At 37.4% G+C, this 21,497-nt stretch overlaps 1 protein-coding gene across 3 annotated transcripts in view; it reads right to left on the bottom strand.

Annotated features, from left to right (window-relative positions):
* LOC112988720 (F-BAR domain only protein 2) overlaps positions 1 to 21,497 on the bottom strand; it is an 86,551-nt gene that overhangs the window by 7,127 nt on the left and 57,927 nt on the right. For 2 of the 3 annotated variants that reach the window (XM_064501920.1, XM_064501923.1), the window contains exons 13-22: positions 19,259 to 19,437; positions 18,676 to 18,690; positions 17,582 to 17,606; positions 16,710 to 16,752; positions 15,925 to 16,019; positions 10,166 to 10,269; positions 8,892 to 9,021; positions 4,066 to 4,177; positions 3,279 to 3,434; positions 768 to 900 (exon numbers count right to left, since the gene is read on the bottom strand). In XM_064501920.1, the coding sequence (XP_064357990.1) occupies positions 768 to 900; positions 3,279 to 3,434; positions 4,066 to 4,177; positions 8,892 to 9,021; positions 10,166 to 10,269; positions 15,925 to 16,019; positions 16,710 to 16,752; positions 17,582 to 17,606; positions 18,676 to 18,690; positions 19,259 to 19,437 (992 nt within the window). The remainder of the gene's footprint in view (positions 1 to 767; positions 901 to 3,278; positions 3,435 to 4,065; positions 4,178 to 8,891; positions 9,022 to 10,165; positions 10,270 to 15,924; positions 16,020 to 16,709; positions 16,753 to 17,581; positions 17,607 to 18,675; positions 18,691 to 19,258; positions 19,438 to 21,497) is intronic. The other variant, XM_064501922.1, reaches the window with a different exon arrangement.

Genomic DNA, 21,497 nt, shown 5'->3' with positions numbered 1-21,497 from the left:
CTAATCTGCCTGAGGAACCTGCTGCAGCCCAGGGCCCCCTTCCTTGCCAGGCCAGAACTGCTTCCATCTGCCAGGGCTTCTGCATGCCAATGCCTCATTCTCCCCCACCACTGACGTTCTCAAATAAATCTCATTCTCTCACAATACTCGTTTCTGCAATCCAAGGAAACGTCCTGTGTTCCTTCCACCTTCCTCAGGAATTCTCCATGTACCTACTACTCTTTTTATATATTCAGTATGTCAAGATTTTATGCTATATTGGGAGGATGTGGAAAACTATGATGACATTAACAGCTTCACTGTCTAGGTTCTTTTGTTTTTTTGATTTAGAGATGGTGGATTCAGCAGTTGAACCATCTCAAAGCAGGCCTAGCAAATCCCCGTCCTCCCTTTGGGGTGAGTCTGTCTTTTCCTCAAAAATTACACAATGACAAACTCAAATAAATGCCTTTAAATTCAGTGTAAAGTTTCACTTTGCTAACAAATACCTAAAGAAGCAATGTTAGAAGCTTGCACACATGGAGTGAAGTGTGAGCAAGGTGAAACAAGTCATGACTCCAAGGGAGTGATGAGAAGGTGCAACAGGAATATACACAAAGCTTGGGCAGACCCTGCGGGTTGGAAACAGTGACATACCCAGCATCACCCAGCTGCGGGATGACAGTTCATCTTCACGGTAGCAAGTAAAGAACAATTTTTGTAATTTCTGTATAAAAATGAATATATCAGAGTTCTTAAAAAATTCCAAAAGGAAAAAAAGTATTTACCTGATACTTTAAAACATCCACATTATAATAGGACGCAGATGGATTCTGCTCTGATAGTTTCTTGAGGTAGACAGTTATAGCTTGCATGTTCATCCAGAAATCCTTAGTACTGGAGTCACTTTGTGATTGATCACTACACAGAAAAAGACAGTAATCAGACTGCAACACTGAGTTTCATTATATTGGCTGCCTAAAATTAATCCTAGCTCTTTTCCAGTTCTTCACTATTTCAAACAAGAATTTGTTCTAATGCTCTATAACACATAACTGTACCTGTCTAAGTATTAAGGCAAATTAACTGCTTATTGTATCTGGTAGAAATTTCCTTCCAGGTCATGGAACAGTCAGCTTCCTCCAGTGATGATCTGCATCACCAGATGCAATTAATGCTTCATCTGGATTTTACATTCAATAAAACAATTTTTTAATACAAACAGGTGTCATGAGGATGTGTGGGAGGAGAGGCTGAAAGGAGACTTTGAAAAGGAATATTACCCCGTTTAGAATAAGTTGTAAAATCATAATCAGTTTTGATTATGGCATAACATTATTAATGTACTGAATTAAGATTTGTGCTGTATGCCTGTTTCTATACCTTCACATATTTGTAAAGTCTAAGCTTTCTGCATTTTTTCAACTGAAAGCAATTTTCAAATTATTATAAACAACTGTGTCTCAAATTAGTGATAGATACATTCAATCTTAGTTACAATTTATCATATCATTTCTGTATGTATTTAAGAGTGCACATGAAGAATCCTGGTTTTGAGCTATTGGAGCATGAAAGGATGTTTTGCAGATTGAGAATATTTTCAGCACTGGTTGCATCAGGCTTATTTTAAGGGTGAAGCTTTTAAGAAAAGCGATTCAGAAACAAAGTTCAAATCACTTAAGAATCACAAAGCTCCACTGAACATCTGTGGATACAGTGAAGACCTACATCCCTAAGGAGGCCTGCCGAGTGTGCGTGCAGAGGGAAGGTGACCACTAGCACCTGGCACATAGTAAATCCTATCTCAGTGGTTTGAACGCCCTAGAACAGTGACTTGCATACCAGCAGCCTGTGCAGTTTACTTAAGAGTTTGGTTCTCAATACTATGTTGTGATTCATGCTATTTCCATTTGTAGTAAAATACATAGATGAACACTTACTTATCACTATGGGGGTTTCCACAACTTAAATAAATGAAAACAGCATTAAAATCCTCCTGCTGCTCTGCATCCAAGTTCAATCCAAATCAGAAATTCTATCATCTCCACACGTATCACTCCCTTTAAAACCTTTCATCTCTATGAATGCTGAGCAAATGATAGCACTGGCAGTATTTGATGAAAAGTCAAATTATTACCATGTGAGTTTAACTACTTAAATATCCATTACTGTATCCTTTGTAATTAAAGGTGAAATGTTACTCAGACAAGAATACTAGCCATTTTCACATTTTTCCACAATACACTTTTTCAGCGTATGTTTTTCACATTTTTGTGGAAAACATGTTTTCCCACATGTATTTTTCATTCATTTTTCCACAATATACTTTTTCAGTATAATTCACACAGATAAGGCTCTGCTAACATTTCAGTTATAAACTCTGTTATGTCAGAAAGTGATAAATAGTTTTGCATGCTGAAACATTAAGTATGAATCATTAAAATGAAATTTATAAATACAGAAGAACAGATGCATATGGCTCAGTTATGTCAGTATTTTAGAAATGCAGCACTGAGAAGTTTAACTGGTTTTCAAATGATTTCTCCACTAAATGCAATAGAACCTGCTCAGCTGAAATAGATCTCTGCTAATAATTACAACTTGACTTTATTGTTTTTATTTTTTTGAAAAGGTGTCCAAATGTTACAATTTAAACAATTACTCTACCAAATCCATGTCTTTGTTTCTTAAGAATTCTCCAAAGCATGCTGCTATACACTTGAGATATTTAGTTACACAATGGATCTGATCTACTGTAAAAATGATACAGCTTAAAAAATACACTAGTAAGTGACAAATAAGATTAGGCCTAGCTCTTATTACTTGTGCTCCATTTAAGGCTGTTATTTCATCATTTAATCTTACTATCATTACTCCTGTATAAAGAATCCATATGACAATGTAAGAGTGTCCTAGTTTTGACATCTAGTTTTTCTCTGTATCTGTAATTAGTTATGTTGTTTGTTCCTACAGCTTGTTTGATTAGAAAAAATGTTTTAAACAAGTTGTTTATAAAACCATTTCATTTATAAATTGCATGTAAAAAACACTGCTACATTTCCAAACTATTTTTATGTCTCCTGTTATATTCAGTACTAGTTTCAAGTCCAGTCATCACTGAGATTTTTTAAAAGTGGCAACGGAGAGAAACTGAGCGAGAAAAGATTAGTTCATGGAATCAAGTTAATAGTTATATATAAGCAATTTGACAAGACTGTAGAGAATTCTGATTTAAGCATACAACAATTCACATTTTATAACTCACGTGGTTTACAATTACATAAAAAAAAATACAAAACCTGTATACAAGTTGTGCATTTGGAAGAATCTGCTCTAGCTTGCTTGTGTTTTTTACCCTGAAGCACAGCACAGCTGGGGATGGGTTGCTGGTGAAGACTTTAATAATTCCACTTGGGAATGATACTGTCATATCACCAGTGATCTTCACAATACATCTAGAAGAGAATGAGGACATCAGTTTTATTGCAAGGCATAACTGCCTATTTTTAATACTCATTTTAAAGCAAATCATTGTACTTTCAGAATCTGAGCAGAATTTAAAACATAAAATTAACTTTCAATGAGAGTAATATGGCACTGTGACAATGTACTATCACTTTCAACTTGAAAGTCAGATGAAATTGTATGTAAATAAAAAAGTTTAGCTGGCTAAGCATACAGTAGTTTTGGTGGATATTTTTCAGGCTGTGAAAACACGGCACAGCTATGCTTAGGCAAGGCCTAATTTGCATAGCAAGGGATGTGAGAGAGTGAATGAGGTGCTTTCAGATGCCTGGATTTACATATAGCACCTACCTGAACAATGATAAAATCCCTTCTCATTTTCATCAGCAGTTTATTTCTACAAATTGACTATGTTCTTGTACAGCAGGGATATACTAATTCCTAGTGGTATGGAGGCCAATAAAGAGCTATGAGCTATTGCTGTCACTAACACGAGTGGGGGGAAAAGCTGTGAATCCCCCTTCTACTGTATGTATTTTTCCCCCCGAATATTTGAAGTATAAACAGTGTATTTTCTTACTGTAACTTGTTACATTCAAAACAATTCACTATTTAACTAACTTTGTGGGATCTGCTCCTTTAAAGTAGGCGTTAACAGATTCAGTAAGGGCTACTGCAACAGGCAAGGTGTCCTGGTTTCCAAGGCTGACAGGGCTGGGACCACGTGAAACACCTAGAATACATACAGTTTATAGGTTTAATTTTAAAAAAGCTTAGCAACAGATTTCAAAATGGTTCACTGTATCTGTCATTTTCACAAGGTTACTACCATCAAGTAGAGTCTGAAGCATTACTTGAAAAGCGTGTAGGAAAATATAAACATAGTACAGTACAATCACACCATGAAAACACTGCTCAGCAGCCTAAGAAAACAGGACTATCAGTATGACATTTTGTAAACAGACAGATGCTAGGAAATACATACGAGATAGAGGAACACTGCATTAAAATGGCCACTGGTGAAACGGACGTCAACAGATCCAAAGGAAATTAGACGTTAACTTAAAAAAAATAAAATCCCTACTGTATGCTTATTGTATGGACAAACATATGATAAAATGGTCAGGGAAACACCAAGAATTCAATTATGGTATGTATGAACTTTAAATGCAAGTACAGTAATATTACTCCACCTAAGTGAACTACTGAGCATGCTTTAACTATTTCAGCCAACAACAAAGATTAAAATCTCCAAGCAGAAATGGCTGGAAAAACATTTCACAAAGTTCTGATGTTCACCTAGTAAAGACTCCGGCTATAGCTCAGCGGTACCTGGGAAATACGCAGCAGTTTACAAGGCAAACAATTACCAGGCCTGCGTCAGCCTTCATAGGTGCCTGTGCACACACAACGGAGTGACAGCTCAAAGCTTAAAATCAGTTCTGACCTCACATTCAGGTTTTTGGAAGTTCGTGTGTACAGCTGACAAAACTGGCAAGTCATGGGACTCTCTCATCTTTTTATTAGCAGAGCAGCATAGTGGAGAGCAGCTGAACTAGCCTGTGTCATGTAGTATATTTATTCCAAAGGAGGCAGAATCTTTTCATGAGCAAAATGAGAGAAATTATTCCTTCATACCATAAAGGAGAAACAAAATGCTTCCATAAAATACTGGCAATGCCAAACTACTACTATTTACTTTAAAATAGTGGCTGTGCCCTCTCCCAAGCTCTTTCAGAAGCACAGAGGAAGCTGAGACCTTGTTCTTCAGTGTCTAATAGGAGACTTTATGCTTAAAATCAGGGATAAGTGGAAGAAGTAACAAAAGGAGGGTAAAGAAGGGAGCTGGTCTCATTCTGCTACTATCATACCTTAGTCTCCCCTCCTTATTTCTTGCCTAAGGTAGTAAAATGTTCTGAACAATTCTCAGCACGGTGAAAAAAACCCTTAGCGTAATATTTAGGCCTTCTTAGATCCACAGGACTGCTCTAGTCAAAAGTGTTCAAAACCAGAAAATCTTAGATGAAAGAAATATTGTAACACTGGCTACAAAACACTGACTTTAAGTATGAACAGTAGGTAATTTTTATGTGTTCTCTCAGAATACACATGGGTCATGTTTCCAAAGTCTTCTCTCTTATCCTGAAAACTAGCAATAAAAGCTGTGATTCTCAGTAGTCTTAGAAATCCAGAAATAAGATTTCAAAAAACAAAGATGCGATAAAATCATGAGTTCATGACAATCAGACCTATTTGTTAAACTCCATGTAGTGAAGTACTGAACTGCAGAAGTATTCTGCACCAAAGACAAGGCGGGCATGCAAACAGTGCTGGTGGCACCACAGTTGCCTGAGTATTTCATTGCCTTTTCCCCCTAGTTTACTAAGGGGCAAGAACCAACTGCAGAGCAGATATGAGGTGATCTTTTACAGAGTTATAAATTATTTTTAAATCTTTTTTCTTCTTATACTCTTGTAGAAAAATTTATATTGATATTTGAAAACCATGCAGAGTAACACAAATATATAAATTATACTGCTATTCGTAAGAGACACATGCCGATTTCTTGGCTGCCTGAAGAGTGAAATTTACCAGGAATAAGGCTATTTTCACATTCCTCTGGGAACACCAAAACAAATATGCACGTATAAGCATTTCTGAGATGCTTCCAAAGCACTACAAACGAGCTGGCTTCTCTTACTTGCCCTGGCCACACTCTTCCTTGCCCTTTATGTTTCACAAAGCTCTAAGTGTTCTAAAAACCAACAACTTGAAACAAACCTAACTATGTTTAAACTAACTCTGGAAGTCATCGTTTTGTTGTCTTGCTGCTGCAAATACAAGCCTAACAATGCAGAGCAGCAATACTCTGCTTCAGGGCACTCCGCTCCTGCTGCGGCTTCTCGGGGGATGGGACGTCACCGGACCGCGCGGAGAAGGATCCGCTCCATCTCGGGCTACAGCCCAGCTGCAAGGTCCAGAGCTAGGACCCGTCGCCAGCGCCAGCAAAGCTGCCTTCGAATCCCTCCTGCCCCGGCCCTGATCACAGGCGGCAGCCCGTCGGCTGTGCTGACACAAGAGTTGATGGCACAAGCACATGGAACAGTTGCATTGACACGTTTGAAGAGGTAGCAAAACTGCAGAATAAAACTCTATCACTGGTCATATCTAAGGCAAATAGGGCAGCAAGATTAACTGAATAAATGTGATCAAATGGTTTTAGCTCAGTTTAGGAGCAAAAACTCAGGTAGTTTTAACAACAGCAGAACAGCTGTGCTGAAAATAAAAGATATGAAAAATATTGTCTGCATCTTCAATTCAGCTTTGTATTAGATGTAAATATAAAGAAGTTTTTACCTACTTGCCTTGTGAGAATAAGGACTATCACAGTAACCTCAATATATTCCCCTTTTCTTGAATGAAAGAAGTGAAACTGAGGACACGAGACCAAGTTTCACCTTGTTTTGGGGGGATGGAAGATTATGTTGTGTAAGAGTGGTTATAGCAACTTTTGATGATTACAGCAACATATAACTTGTTAAGTAGTTGAGCTTTAAAGCTACTTATATCTGTCAGACACCAGAAATAGCTGGAATAACTTGTGTCAAAAGAAATACAAATTTATTAGGTCTAGTGCATTAGGATGATTAGTTAACATTTAAGTCCGCTTCTAGTACAATACCTGGTGATGTCTCACAAAGCTTTTCAATTGTAGGAAGTGTTCCAATCAAAAGATCATCCTCTATTATATTTAAATGAAACAAAACATTGCAAGAAAACAAAATATTTCAAGCAATAATAGATGTTAAACAAAAGGTATATAAAAATATTATGCAAATGAAAATGAGAGTAAAGCATAAAGAAATAGATGTTTTAAGAAATACAATTATACAAGTCTACAAATTCCCTTGGAACAAGATAATTATAGTCAACTCTCCATTATTTAGAACTAATGGGGTAAGGGAAACATTGGATTGTGCAAAACAACCCCAAATAACACAGGCAATAGTGCAGAGTATATCCTCACACCCCCAAGTCATTCAGCCACCTGCACTGCCCTTCCCAGCTTTCCAGGATTAACTCATACAATCACTGCAAGGCCCTGCATATTTGTGCTAGGGCACGTTACTAACCTTCTCACACCTCCGTGGCAGCACACACCTCCATTTAACCTCCTTCCTCCCCTCATCGTTCCCTCCGGTCACCGTTCCCCTCCTAGGCTCTCCTCCTGTCCCACCTCAGGAGAGCTGCTACCACAGCTGCCAGGCTCCTCTTACGGTCTTGCGCGCGCGCGTGCGCACACGCACACCTGCCTGTCACACACAGGCAGGCAGACAGAGCTAGAGCTACTAATGCTGCTGCCACCGACTTCTGGTCACTTGCGCTGAGACCTGAGGAAATGAGCCTGGATGGACTGAAGCTGACTGCATCCAAAAATCAGTTATTTTGATGCATCTAACTGCTGCTTCTCAGCATTTGGGAAACTGGTTGATACAGAACTGTGCCAGCGCTGCAGCAGCTCAGGCCGGGCAGAGCTTACCTGCTCAGGCCCAGCACAGCGCAGAAGCAGCCATGTGGCTGTCAATGCACAACTCCCTGTGGGAGCCGTGCAGCCACTTTCCTGAGGTGCTGAGCCTGGGCATGGCATCAATAATGTATTTGCAGTTAACTGACTGTTAACTTAGTCTGATTTAACTCAGGACTGAAGTGGTACTACTGTTCAAGAGTAAAAGATTGTGCTTCCTTCAGTTCTGCTGAAGAAACAAGTTAAAAAGTCTCCCTGAGATTTGATACAGCCAACACTGGTTATCAAAACTGAAAAGACTTAATTTAAAGTTCTGATCCTGTAAACACATGAGCAAACATTCTGAAATCAGTGGCAGCACATGAAGATTGACTTGCTTTTCATCTTCATCTCTTCCATGTTTTTGCTTTTACTAACCTCTGTTTAGCTCATATACATCACTATCGAAGAAAAAAATTCATCAGCTTCATTTTTTGGAAACAGCAATAATAGAATGACAAACAAAAACAGCATAAAAATAACTCATTTTGTAAACAAATATATTCACTCAAACTTATTAGTATCCAAAAACGTTTCTAAAACTATACAATAACATCTTCCAGAAAAATACATGATAACATGTTGTGCTTGATGAATGGATACATGGCACACCAAGTATGAATTCATACAGTATTTTAATTTGGAAAATATTTCACAAAAGAACATGCTATAATTAGATCAACAGATTAATCTAATCAAATCCACTGTCCTGTCTCTTGGGGTCATTTAGAAGCAGGTATTTCAAGGGATGCTTGAATTACCTAGACTGGACTCACAAATGGAACAACTTATTCCAAGAGAATGTTTTTCCTAACAGGTGGAAACTAGTGGTGGATTTATGATGCCCTTTCAGAAATAAGTTAAAATGGCCAGTAAAACTTACCAACTGTAGGTGTGTTTGCTGCACTTAGGGAAGCAGAAGAGGATATTGAGGAAATGCTCTCTGCACGTGCCAAGGGAGCTGCAGGTGGTGGACTTGAATTAGACGTCAGTGGAGGGCTGAATGGCCTAGGCTTAACACAAGAGATCACAAGAGTATTAGGTAGGCAGAAAGTGATTTTAAAAGGATGAAAAAAGACTGTAAATATATAAAAGACTTCATTTAACTCCCCAATAAATACCACTGTATTTTCGTAGTGTATTTCTTCTAGTGCTTTACCTATCCTAGTTTTCAGTGTAAACCAGGGAATGTACATTTTCCCTGGAAATCAATTCCATGATTTCATAGATAATTATTAATATTTTTTCAAGTCTGTTATGTTTGATTCTGTAACAGCCTGTCAATGCTTCAGCTACATCACAGTAGCAGAACCTAAGCCTACAGCCCTGTGTGTGTGAGCAGCAAATGTGGTTTGACACAGGTAAAGGAAAGCTACTAACAAACTGCAAGTGAGGCTGGCAGAAGACAACTAAGATAGCTGAGGGCTGGAAGACATGAGAGATGGCCAGAGGCGGAGAGACCTGGGTTTGTCCAGCCTGCAGATGAGAAGCCTCAGGAGGGATCTACCAGCAGTCTTCCGCTACCTAAAAGGGAGCTACAGAGAAGACGGGGTCAGGTCTTTCTCAGAGGTGCAAGAGCTATAGCAAAGGAAATCTCAGTTGAACATAATAAAAAAAGTCCTCATCATATGAGTGGTGAAGCACTGTGGCAGGTTGCTCAAAGAGGTTGAGAGACTTCCCTCTCTGTAGATTTTCAAATCCGCAAGCAATCTGTTCCAATTTTGAAGTCAGTCCTTTTTTGGGCAGGAAGTTGGACTAGAGACCTTCGTAAGTCCCTTCCATCCTAAATCTTTGGATGATTTTATGATTCACTTAACTGTTAGGGTATTAATTTAAACTTTTCAAGATTCATCTAGCTAAAAGGTACTGGAATTCCTGAAGCATCTATTTTGGTTAGGTAATTTTTTTACTTTGTTTCTATCACACTTATCACTGAGTATCTGCCTTTTATACAGATTGTGGGAACTGGACAGTGAGGTGACACACAACAAAAGCAACTCACAGTCTTCTTGAACAACTTCCTTGCCTATTCTGCCATGTTGAAACTCTAGGTATGCCATTCCTTGAATATGGCTGGAAAGTGACTCCACTGTAACAGCGTAAGTGAATGGCATATCCGAAATTGAGTTACATTGGAGAATTAAAATTAATACATACTATTTCATTAATTCCACTAAGTTTCGCTGTAGCCAACTTTGGTCTCGAAGCAGGCCTTGGAGGGGGTACAATTGTGCCTACAGAAAGAGGAGTTGTGGGCCTTGCTGAAAGAAAGCAAATTTAAGGAAATCAATGTTAGAAAAGTCACGCTGAACATAAATATATACTTACTTGAACAGAATCGTTGGAAGTTGTGCTTCTATTATAGCTCCTATTTTACAAGGCCCATTTTGTAAGATTCACCACTAAATCAAAATTGTTTTTAAAATGGGGCCCTATGATACCCTGAAAAGTGACTCTAAAAGTGGCATCGTGGGCTTTCTCGTTGCTCTCAAATGCTTTTGTATGAACTATCCTCAGAGATTTGTATGTAAAAAGACGGTTTTACCTCAGCTCCCTTTTCTGTGTAATCTATATGGATTCAGAATGTAGGACAGTCTTTCGTGTCTCACCATAAATGGAAAATTCAGGGGACTATATTTGGTCCTGGCTGACAACAGCACAACTCTGTTCACATTAGATTATGGTCTCTGAAATCCTGTTGCCTTCAATAGGTATGCACCAATGTAACAGAATTTAAGAAATGATTCTGTTGATTGCAAGAACACAGTAACTCCTCATTATCTCTGAGCCAAGCTACCAGAGGTAAAAGTGTTTAAAAACAAAGAAAATACTGCCCCCATGTCCTTCTAAACCTAACAGAAACAGCTAATAGATGGTGAGGCGAGCAGCAGTACAAAGATGCCACTTTTACATAGTCACTTTTCTGAACAGAACTGTACTTCAAAATGAATGTTAGATGCCATCCAATGAGTACGTCAGATCTAAAATTAACTTCAAAATACACGTAAACCCTAATATATGACTATATAGTTACAGCATATCTCCTGCAAATTATTTTGAATTTTTTAAACTTAAACCAGTTAAAGTTACTTTAAATGCAACTATTAAGGAGAGAATTTTCTCAGCCATTCAACCTAACTCTGCTCTCACTGAAGTAAGGGAGTTTCATCACTGACTTGGGAAGAAATAAATTTGGCCAGTACTGACCACATCCCACTTCAGAGTTGCAAACACTAATGCCAAAAATAAATTCAGTTCTGAGATATCAGCCATTCCTTTAAAATTCATCTTGTTATGCTCAAGGTAGACAGTGCACACTAAACACTGGGTGGAGTATGCTGCAGCATCACAAGTATACAGCAAGAATCATGGCACACTTGCCCAAATGTACTTTTCCTTTGCTTTATTAGTATGTGGCATTAACCATAGTATCATCTACATTTCAAAATACTGGATATTAAAAAGGTACAGTTTTTAATCCAAATTATTTCATTGTATTTAATCTGAAAATATCTATACAAAGTCATTTAAGAATGCAATTATTTTTGCTTATCCAATCATTTAATTCTTGAGATCTCTTACTGCTCTGACATCCCAGAAAAATATATTCTATTTCTAGAAAAGCAAAGCTCTATATTGTTAAGAAAAAGCAATGCCTTTAGCCGAATAATCTGAATTTTCCTTCTTCTTTCAAGCTGAATATTTATCTCAATATCCTAACCTTCAAGAAAGCCAGAGCTAATAGGCAGTTTAGTACAGTATAAATGAAAAGATGAGTTAATTTTGACATCAGGTGAGCAGTAATAAGGAAGAGAAAAATCACCAAAGCTTGCTTTTTAGAGTCAGTTATTAGCAAAGAGCAGTACACAATGCATGCTTGCCATACCCTTATTTGTATGAACACAAGAAGACACTAAGCTATAGTCCAGTAGCGTTGAAGATGATGTGGAAGAAATTTCAGCAGCAGTGCCAGTTTCTTCAATGAATAATTTTTCATGGCATATAGTATTATTGAAAAGGTCACTTTGATCCTCAGAAGCACAGCTCTTGGAAGAATTCCCAAGCAAAGCAGAAGAGGCAAGGCAGGCATTTTCAGTTTTTAAATGCAATCTCTGGGGCTCCTTCTTGTCTGCGTTTGTGTGTCTAATTGTAAGAAGTTCATCAGCAAAAGAAATCCACTGACTCTGAGACCATGAAACAGAGGACAAAGTATTGGTACTCCCTGATGGTGCTGCTGTAACACCAGATTTGCACAAAGCGCTAGTGGTAAAGTCTGGTGATGATGGGCTTCTAGACCCAGACTCTGTTTGGTGTCCAAGCAAAGACTGAGACACTCTACACCCAGGCAAATCAATGGTAGGTGAGGACGACGTCCTATTGTGCTCTTTTAGTGCAGCTGAAGGAAAAGGGAAAAATTGAAACTAGGAGCAGCACTGAAATGATAAAAATTCCAATACAAATCCAGACTTCAAAAATGTTTTCAGTATCCACTGCAGGATGCCCACTAGCTATCATGAAAAATAACTGCTCTACTAGGCTGAAATCACACCACTTACAACTGAAAGAAAAACACCCAGCCACATATCACATGTACTTCATTCAAACTGTCAACTGTGACACTTTCCACTTCTTAAGTCAAAAAATAACTCGTATTTCTTCCCTTAAAGCCCTACTTTGTATAACTTCGCTTATTCTTTTAACTTCTTTCCTATCATGGTTTAACTCCCTCTCTTTAGTGTTTTTTCTTCTCCTGTCCTATTTCATTTGTGTTTCCTCCAAATAGATTTCTGCTTTTCATCTCTTTCAAAATTGTTATTTAATCAAACCTACTCTCCTCTGTTTTTTCCAAATACTTTTATCCTCTTACCCTTAATATTTAGTAATGGAAAGATCCAACACAAACAGCTTTCCGTAGAATCACAGAGGACAATACAGTCCTGAGATCCTGTTTGATATTTCTACTGTCTGTATCAACTTGAATCTAGTGAGTGACTATGTATTTGAAGCATCATCTGCCTCAGTTTATTTCTCTCTCATCCCAAAATCTCCTGGCTGCTGTGAAGACAGCAGTTTCCCACAGGTATTCCCTGCACTTCTCTGTCTGCTTGTTGCAGTAGACGATAACAGAAGCAGCAAACACAAGGTTAGTTAACTTCCAACATCTTGCAGTTTGGCAAAGCTAGGAGCAACAGCGCTGTGGAGTGGCATGGAGAATTAAAAAGGGAGCAACACTGATCTAAAAGTGCAGATCAAAAGTGTAGGTGTCCTCTCTACAGCTCTCTTTTTGTCATCAACAAGTAGATTCACTAAGCCTGAAAATCATAGATTTAACAATGCCTTCCCTCATTAACAGGTAATTTAAATATTATTCCAAAGGCTTGCACTGCTACAGATCCGAAACAAAAGCAATGCGGAAATGTGCAAGACTATATTTTAAAATACCTAAAGACACGCTGATGAAAATGAGGAAGTTTAAAAAAAAAAAAAAAAAAAAAAAAAGAACCACGTTTACAACATCGATAGCTAGCTAAAAATTTTCTGTTGTGTTTGTTCAAGACAATAAAGTTTGCTTAAAGTTCTAACAAGGCAGGATTATTCACGGATGACCACAGTTTACTTCTATGTTGCATAAAAACCACTGCTCAAATACCGCTGCAGTTTGTGTGTTCCATGATTAACGCAGAGTTACAAAACAATATCTCAAGAAACGCTTTAGTCAATAGTAAAAAGGAAAAGAGTATCTATGGGACATGTTAGGCTATGATATATGTATTTTGTATTCAATATAAGTAATTTATTATTTGCATAAACAACTTATTTAAGTTTTGGGTTGACTTTTTCAAAAGCTTTAAGCAGTTTACCTATATTCATCTTCAAGCTGATGATAACACACTGGTTTCAAGGAAAATAGCATCAGGTTAGAGCTGAATATTTTTAAAAGTCTTCAGAACTGAGCTGCGGATTATTGAGCATCATAAGCCAACCTGATTTAAATACCACTGTGAACTACTTCTGATTTAGTAAACATTTTTCCAAAATATATGTTATTAATTTGTTAGACCTTGGAACACTCACTTTCTACTCAGCTCCATGAATCATTTTACAAACGTAAATGGCTTAGTTAAGTCCTAGAACAACAATCCTTTAAATTATTATTTAGCAGCTACAGTTTACAAAAGCACAGATGTCTCAAATCCAAAACCACTTATGTCCACAGGGCACTACATTCCACTACTTTCAATGAAATATAAGGTTCTGTGTACATGAGCCACTTCCAGCTAAGAGGCACAGGCCACGGACAGAAGACTCCTCCTAGATCTGACTACAGAGCATGTTACTGATCCCAATTACCTGTCACTGCTCATCAGCTGGAGGCTACTCGCTCCACAGTTCTCCTGACAGGAGGGACTGCATGAGCATTTCCTCATCTGCATTAGCCTCCTCTCCAGGGTTAGCAATAGATACCTGAATATAGCAACAACCACCAAGCACGAGAAACTTCTAAGTACCCTCTGCCTGCCTCTGCAGACTCTAACACCAGACTAAGCCAATAATACAACTAGCAAAACACAGATTATTTTGAGAATGCACAACTTTTTTTTTCAGCATATTCCATTAATAGATATCTAAATATGCTACAAATTTAGACCCACTAGCCAATAATCCAGCTGGCTACCAAGGTGAGGAAGAGATGATCTATTGATTTCAGTAAGCTAGATTTGTTATTATAAAATATAACTTCTAAGGAACACGAATTTGTAATGGAAGAATAACTTCCACTTAAACCCTGATGATTGTGTAGCAACACTGATTGCTGCTAAAAAGATGTCACTATGCTTGAGAAGAATTAATATTTCCTGTGCAGAATTCCCTTATTTTTACATGTAGTCTTTCTTACTATTCTTCAATCTGTAAGACTGACTACAGAGGAAAAGAGTTGGAAAGCCATGATCACTAACAAACAAGTAAGGCTGATTATAATTTTTTGCGACAGGAATATCTAGCTAAAAGAAATTGCAAATACTTCCTTTCTCAGACACATGGAAGAAGTAAAAGTCTCTAGATTAAGACTGTAGGACTTCGAAGATAGAGTTGCAGTAGGTAGGTTGAAAGGAACTATAGAAGCAGCATATCTGCTACTGTTAGTAAATAATGTAGTCTACCTTAAGTCCCCCAAGAAAATCAATGCAAATAATTTAAGTAAATACTTCCAGTAAAGGAGTCCTGACATAACAGTAAGATGTGTTTTTTTGGGGGTCTCCCCTTCCTTTTTCCTAACTAGTTTTTCAACCTTCCCTCCTCTTAGCCTCTTCCCCCTAAAATACTCCCACCCATACGCTCTCTGGCCTCCCTCTCTCTTGCTGCCTTTTGGTTGTAACAATCAATATTGCCTACTCCATCAATTTTAAAAATATTTTTTATATATATACATATATATATATATATATATTTTTTTTAAGCAGGTTCCAGAAAAGCCTGCCATTGTCCTGCCCACACCAATAGCCTTCAAAATCCTGCAGCCAAGCATCCCATACAGCATCTTCTTGGCCCCCTCACCCAATTCCTGTACTCTCCCTCAGCCAGGAACTTCCCCTTAATTCCAGGGGAAGGTTTTCTCCCACTCCCCTGGATTCTGCCCACGCATTTCCCAACAGAATCATGCTTTCCTTGCAGCCAAACTCCATGGCAGCTTTGTACTAGACAGCTCATAGCTCAATAGGCTTTCCTGAAAAAAGGAAATGCATCCATCCCTGTCCACAGTGTAAGCTCATCTCAGCTCACTGTTGCTGAGGGAACCTCCATTTAAACCCTCAACCCTACTAATCAAAGTGCATTCCCTTGCAACGGCTAAAAAAGCAACAACAGAGCATCCGAAAGAATATGCAGAATACATTTTCTGCTATCAAATATTTTACCTGAGGAGGATGAGGACGCCAAGGAGGCTGAAGAAGAAGATTCAAGAGAGCTGCTAAAGAGTGGATCCCATGCCAGTAGGTCACTGTTCCCCTTTCTATAGTAAGAGTTGCAATTGGAATATAAATGAAAGATGTATATATTCATAATAATCAAATTATAACTCTGGTAATTCATCTCCTGTGTTGGTTATAGTCTTTGCATCTAAAAACAAAAACTACTCACAGATGTAGGTCAAGGAACTGATTTACACATAAATAAACTATCTAATTGATACCTTCTGTTACCTTGGCACAAGTTCATGTGTAGACATATTTCATAATGTCCATTTTCATGTCAACAAGACATACGTATTCAAGTTTATTTGTTTCAGTATATACATATGAGACTTGTACACAGATCTGTGCAAATTTTGGGCTTGTTATCTTAGGAAACACTATACAATTGTTGATAGAAACTATATGTTTTATTTAAAAGCTGAGATTTTAAAATAAAAACAGTATTTAGTAATCATGTAATTATAAATATCAATTGAGACAGATGACAATGAAGCAAATACATAAGAAGGGGAAAACAAGTACACAGGAAGAAGGAAAAAGTTGAAGAATAAAATTCTTCATTGTTATATAATTACTCATTAACTCTTACAAGGCAATAGATACACAACTGCCCAATAAATACCCAACTCAGTCAGCTGATATTTGCAAATAGTTTCTGAGTCTTAGATTAAAATAAGACCAAATTCCCCACAAAGTGCATTTGATATAATTTTAAAAGTTGAACTCACTCATTAGTTGGAGCAGAAAGCTTTGATTTTGTCAACTCTTCACCTAAGCAAAAGATACAGAATTATGACCAAAGCTGAAACATTTGATTAATAAAAACATTTAGCTTCATTATGAAAAGATATTTAAAGTTAACAGTTGCAGATCAAAACTAATCATGAATTACTAAAATGGAAATGAGAAAATGTGTTATTTGTGATGATACAAATTCAGGTGCTCCTGAAATACCTTCTAAAAGGAGAGGACTACACAAAGGAATGCATTTGGGGAGGAAACACTGATCACCCGAAGGTTCTTCCTTAACTTATATAGCTTACATCAATTTTACTCTTCAACAAACCACTGCTTGACCTGACCTGGTTTTCCACTGGGTGGGGGGAGGAAGAAAGGTTAGAGACTAAAGCTCTATCCTCCATGGCAGTATTACAAGCAGGATTTGACCATAAAACTGAGAGAGAGGGCGAGCGAGTGAGCTTTGCTGGTTTGTGGATCGCACTAAACTTGAGAGGATGGAAGGGATTTAAGAACTAACACAAGAATCATTTCCACAAGGTCTCTCCTTTGGGTCTGGAACGTGTTCCTCATCACTGTCTCAGAACAGGGAACGGCTGAGTGTACAGAAAATGTAGAGATCTGCGGGTGGCTTTTCATAGCTAATTTGAAATTTTGATCAAATAATTTTTTCCTTTGAATTTACTGTGGGTAGTTCAAACTCAGGTACTATTACGGTACCTAGAACTGAAAAGAGAAAGCTTTTTTCTATTTAAAATACTAACATTTAATAATGTTATTCTTTAACAGTAAAAAAAATATTTTTCATGCTAAGTTAAAGAGACTAGCGTAAATAGACTAACAGTTAAAGAGTCACACTTACTGGATGAATTTCGATTCATTTGTGCCTGAAATAGACAAAAGTAGAAACAAATGTTTACAAACTGTCAATTAAAACACTTAATAGTTCTGGAGTTCATGTTTCCACTTTAATTTCCCATTAGATATTTTGGTTTCATTGCCAGAGAGAACACTCTGGAGCTTGCAGAAGCATGACCAGAACACAAGCCAGGGCAGAGCAAGCAGCGCACCCGCCACCAGGAACAAAGACTGCCAGGAGCAGACAAAAGGACCAGGAAATGCAAATGCTACTGGGCCACTGTAGGCAGGCACTGCACTAAATAAATTTTGGGGGAAGCAAATAGAAAAACAGCAAATAAAATTGAAAGTGAGTTAGCAGGTGACAGCTGAAAAAAAATGAGGAATTGACAACTGGCTGAGGAGTAACTTTGAGAAAATTAACCCCTTTTAAGTATAACAGATCTGTTACAAAATGGTAACAGCAGGTTTGTTCAGGTCACTTCTCAGCCATCATCCTTGGGCTTCTATATTCTCATACAATAATGGGCTCTGCAGACCTAGTGGCTAGGTACTGCTACGCTCCACTGTCAGAAGCATTTTGGACTATTTTTTTTCCTGTTGAAGCCAAATTGGTTAGCCAAATTTACAGGTATCCTGCACTAATTTTTATATGCATCTTAGGTTTCTGCAGATAATGGGGAGTTGACTAACAATACATGTATGTCTGAGATACCACTATGGAAATAAAGCAACTTCGGCACAGAAAAGAGAGACAGAAATGCTACTGAAGCCCTTATGTACTTAGAATTTGACACAATTCTATTCATACACGATTCAAACCATAATGCAATTCTGTACCTTTCTACAGTGCCTTCTTGCTGGAATCTTCATGTTCTTTAGAAAGATTAATGTAAAATTGTATAACCAAGGCTTCAGTAAGTATTACTAAATTCCTTTACAGGATAGGTCATTAAAATTTAACAGCTTTCCTACCACACAGCATGTCTGACAGATAGGAATAGAAATATTCCTAAGTTTTCCCCAGTAACTCCTTTACAAACTGCACTTACTCAATTTTAATTTACAAATAACAATAAAAAGTCATTCTGTACTTACAGGACTGTGTCTCTGCTTTCAAAATGTGGGGGAAAATGGGAAAAAAATCATCATTAATGTTTTAATATATTATGCATATTTTCCTTAAAAACAAAGCCATCCTTATTCTGATCTGAATATTGCACTGACATAATTTAAAACTGTTTATTTATAATCTCATTGCTTGGTATAAAGAATCATTCCATGGTTTGGTGGGAGTACATACAATAAAAATGTGCTGTAAAAATCATATGTATCTGCATATGACCTGTTTTAGAGGTTTGTATATTACTTAATACTAATCAGTAAACTATGTTAAAAGCCATGCTCAGCTAATTCCACATGTATTCAAATCTATTGCAGTGGCAACAGCAGAAAGACAAGGACTGAGCACTGCAAAGACTCAAAAGGAAAGCTAAAATCTGAAAAGGGAGAATTACTTAACTTTACATTGGGATAAAGTATATTGAACACAGCCTAGAGAAATAATCATCAAACTTTAACCTAGAATCCATTCTGAACAGGAAAATGTATGTTTACACTGAAGATTCCTTACCACTCCTCTTCTATACTAATTAGAAATACAAGAAACAAAATTACTTACAGATACTGCTGGAGAAAGAGCGATGTTCCCTATAGATACTTTTAATTCATCCAAGGAAGCCATTGTGCATTGAGAGCTATGATTTGGCTGTACAGGTTTTATTTCTACATGGAACCTCCTGGGTTCATCATCTTCAGAGTCAGAATCACTGGATGAATAGAAATGGTTCTCTTTGGTATGTTTTTCACAGTTAAGGTAGAAGTATGTCAAATCCATCTACTTAATGCATTTCTTACATACTCTCTACAAAATCCATATATTAAGTAAACATCACAGATAAATACTGCTGACAAAGCTCTTTGTGTACTTACACAGACACTTCAAATACATCCACTGGTCAATATTTATACCTCAAAGTTATACTCTGGCCTTTATATTCCATTCATCTTCATAACAGTAGTCTGTTATGGAAGCCACTATTACATAACCAAAGGACTGCATATTTGAAGGCAACAGGACAAATGAAAGGTTCTACAGTGATAGAAGTTCTGTATTTTAAATTTATGATTTGTGATATTCAGCTAAGTATTGTAATGCACTTACGGAAAAAGCATGCACTGTAGAAATTTTTTAAATCACGTGAGGGGAAGTACTGACCTTTTCAAATAACAGTGCAATACCCATGGCAGTTAACAAGCATACAGTAGAGAAAGCAGCAGCAACAGCCACCATTATTTGCCCTTTTTGCAGAATGGCACTGAAAATTTTGCAACAAAAGATGCTAATTACACAGAACGCTGTACAGTAAACACTTAGCAGCTTACAGCATTGCCATCCTTGACTAAAAAAAGAACAACGAGAACAACTCAGTGCTCAAAATAAGCAAAAATCTACAGATGAAATTAGCCTTGGTTCTTTATATGCACAGGAATTGCACTGAACAAAGCTTTGAAAGGCCTATGCCAACAGTCTTTAAAGATGTACTCATTGTGACAAAAACCAAAAATTCGCTCTACTCAAAAGCATAAAAGTTTCTTGTTATCCAGGTGAAGCATATATATTCTATACCTCACTTCTGTTATTCTCACTTGGAAAACACTAGCCATCTGAATGCAATCTCTTCAATATATTCCCTGACAAAGCTTAACTCTGAACCATAAGATAATTAAAATCCAATTCAACTGAAAGAATCCCTGAGATATCGGAAAGAGAACTTTTTAGACATCTTCCTGATACAGATTACTTGCAAATGGCTCACATGTGAAAAAGACAGTTATAAAGATAAGTGATTTTAATTTCACTAAAAGATCTCTCACCTTGGAAGTTGTCACTCAGTTTCAAGATAAATTTCTTACCAATCATGCTGTTACATGCACCTCTTCTAAATTGGCATGAGCTGATCTTTGAGATACTGGGTCTATTAAATTGTTACTGGCAAAGATCAATTTAGACCCAAATGCCATGTACCGAGAGGTCGATCAGTGATTTTTAGGCTCCGTGTTTTTCCAGCACTGAAGACTGGCCTTCATACGACTGACTGCAACTACAGCACTTATAAAACAATGTCCTCCAGCAAATCATCTTAAGAGTTCCCATCAACAGAATAAAAATTCAGTCTTGCAGGCTGGCGGGGGTGGGGGGGGTAGCCATGGTCACTCCTGCCTCCATTTCATAAATATATACAAAACCATGAAATAATGCCCCTCACAAAGCTCGATAACAGTCTTTCACTTTTATACTGATTTTGTAAATAGGGGATAATACGATTTTGTTTTAAATCAGCATAGGAATCTTTGTTGGGAGCAACTGAAGCTTATTCTTTAAAGTTGATGAAAACAGAGAAGCTATGATGATGGACTGATCTCCACTTTTGACGGGTTAAAAAATTTAACAATTTAAAATAATTGCCAAGTGTAGGTTTACCTTTTATCTTACCTGTACTTCCCCCAAAATAAGGGAGTACATTTCCAAAAAGTAGCTACCTTTCTACCATAGCAGGCTTGCTTAGATCTACAGCAACTATTCCTAACTCTTGAGTAGAGCTTCCCTCTGTTTCTGATGGGAGAAAAGAAGAGGACAAGAATCTTTTCCTTCAAAGGACAAGCAGCGAAAACCATGAGCCTCCATAAAAAAGACTCATAACAAAAGCCTATTCTACATATCAAATCTATTATTAAAAGTGCAATAAAAGCACCAATTAGAAACATCATGTGGTGGAATGACTTCATTAAATAACAGAAATTCTATTTCTAGACTGTTGGAGCTCCCAATCTTTTTAATGATGTTATGAAAAAGGGGG

Source organism: Dromaius novaehollandiae, chromosome Z (genome assembly GCF_036370855.1).
Source record: "Dromaius novaehollandiae isolate bDroNov1 chromosome Z, bDroNov1.hap1, whole genome shotgun sequence".
Taxonomy (NCBI): domain Eukaryota; kingdom Metazoa; phylum Chordata; class Aves; order Casuariiformes; family Dromaiidae; genus Dromaius; species Dromaius novaehollandiae.
The sequence above is the reverse complement of the archived record's forward strand: the minus strand, read 5'-3'. Positions and strand labels throughout refer to the sequence as shown.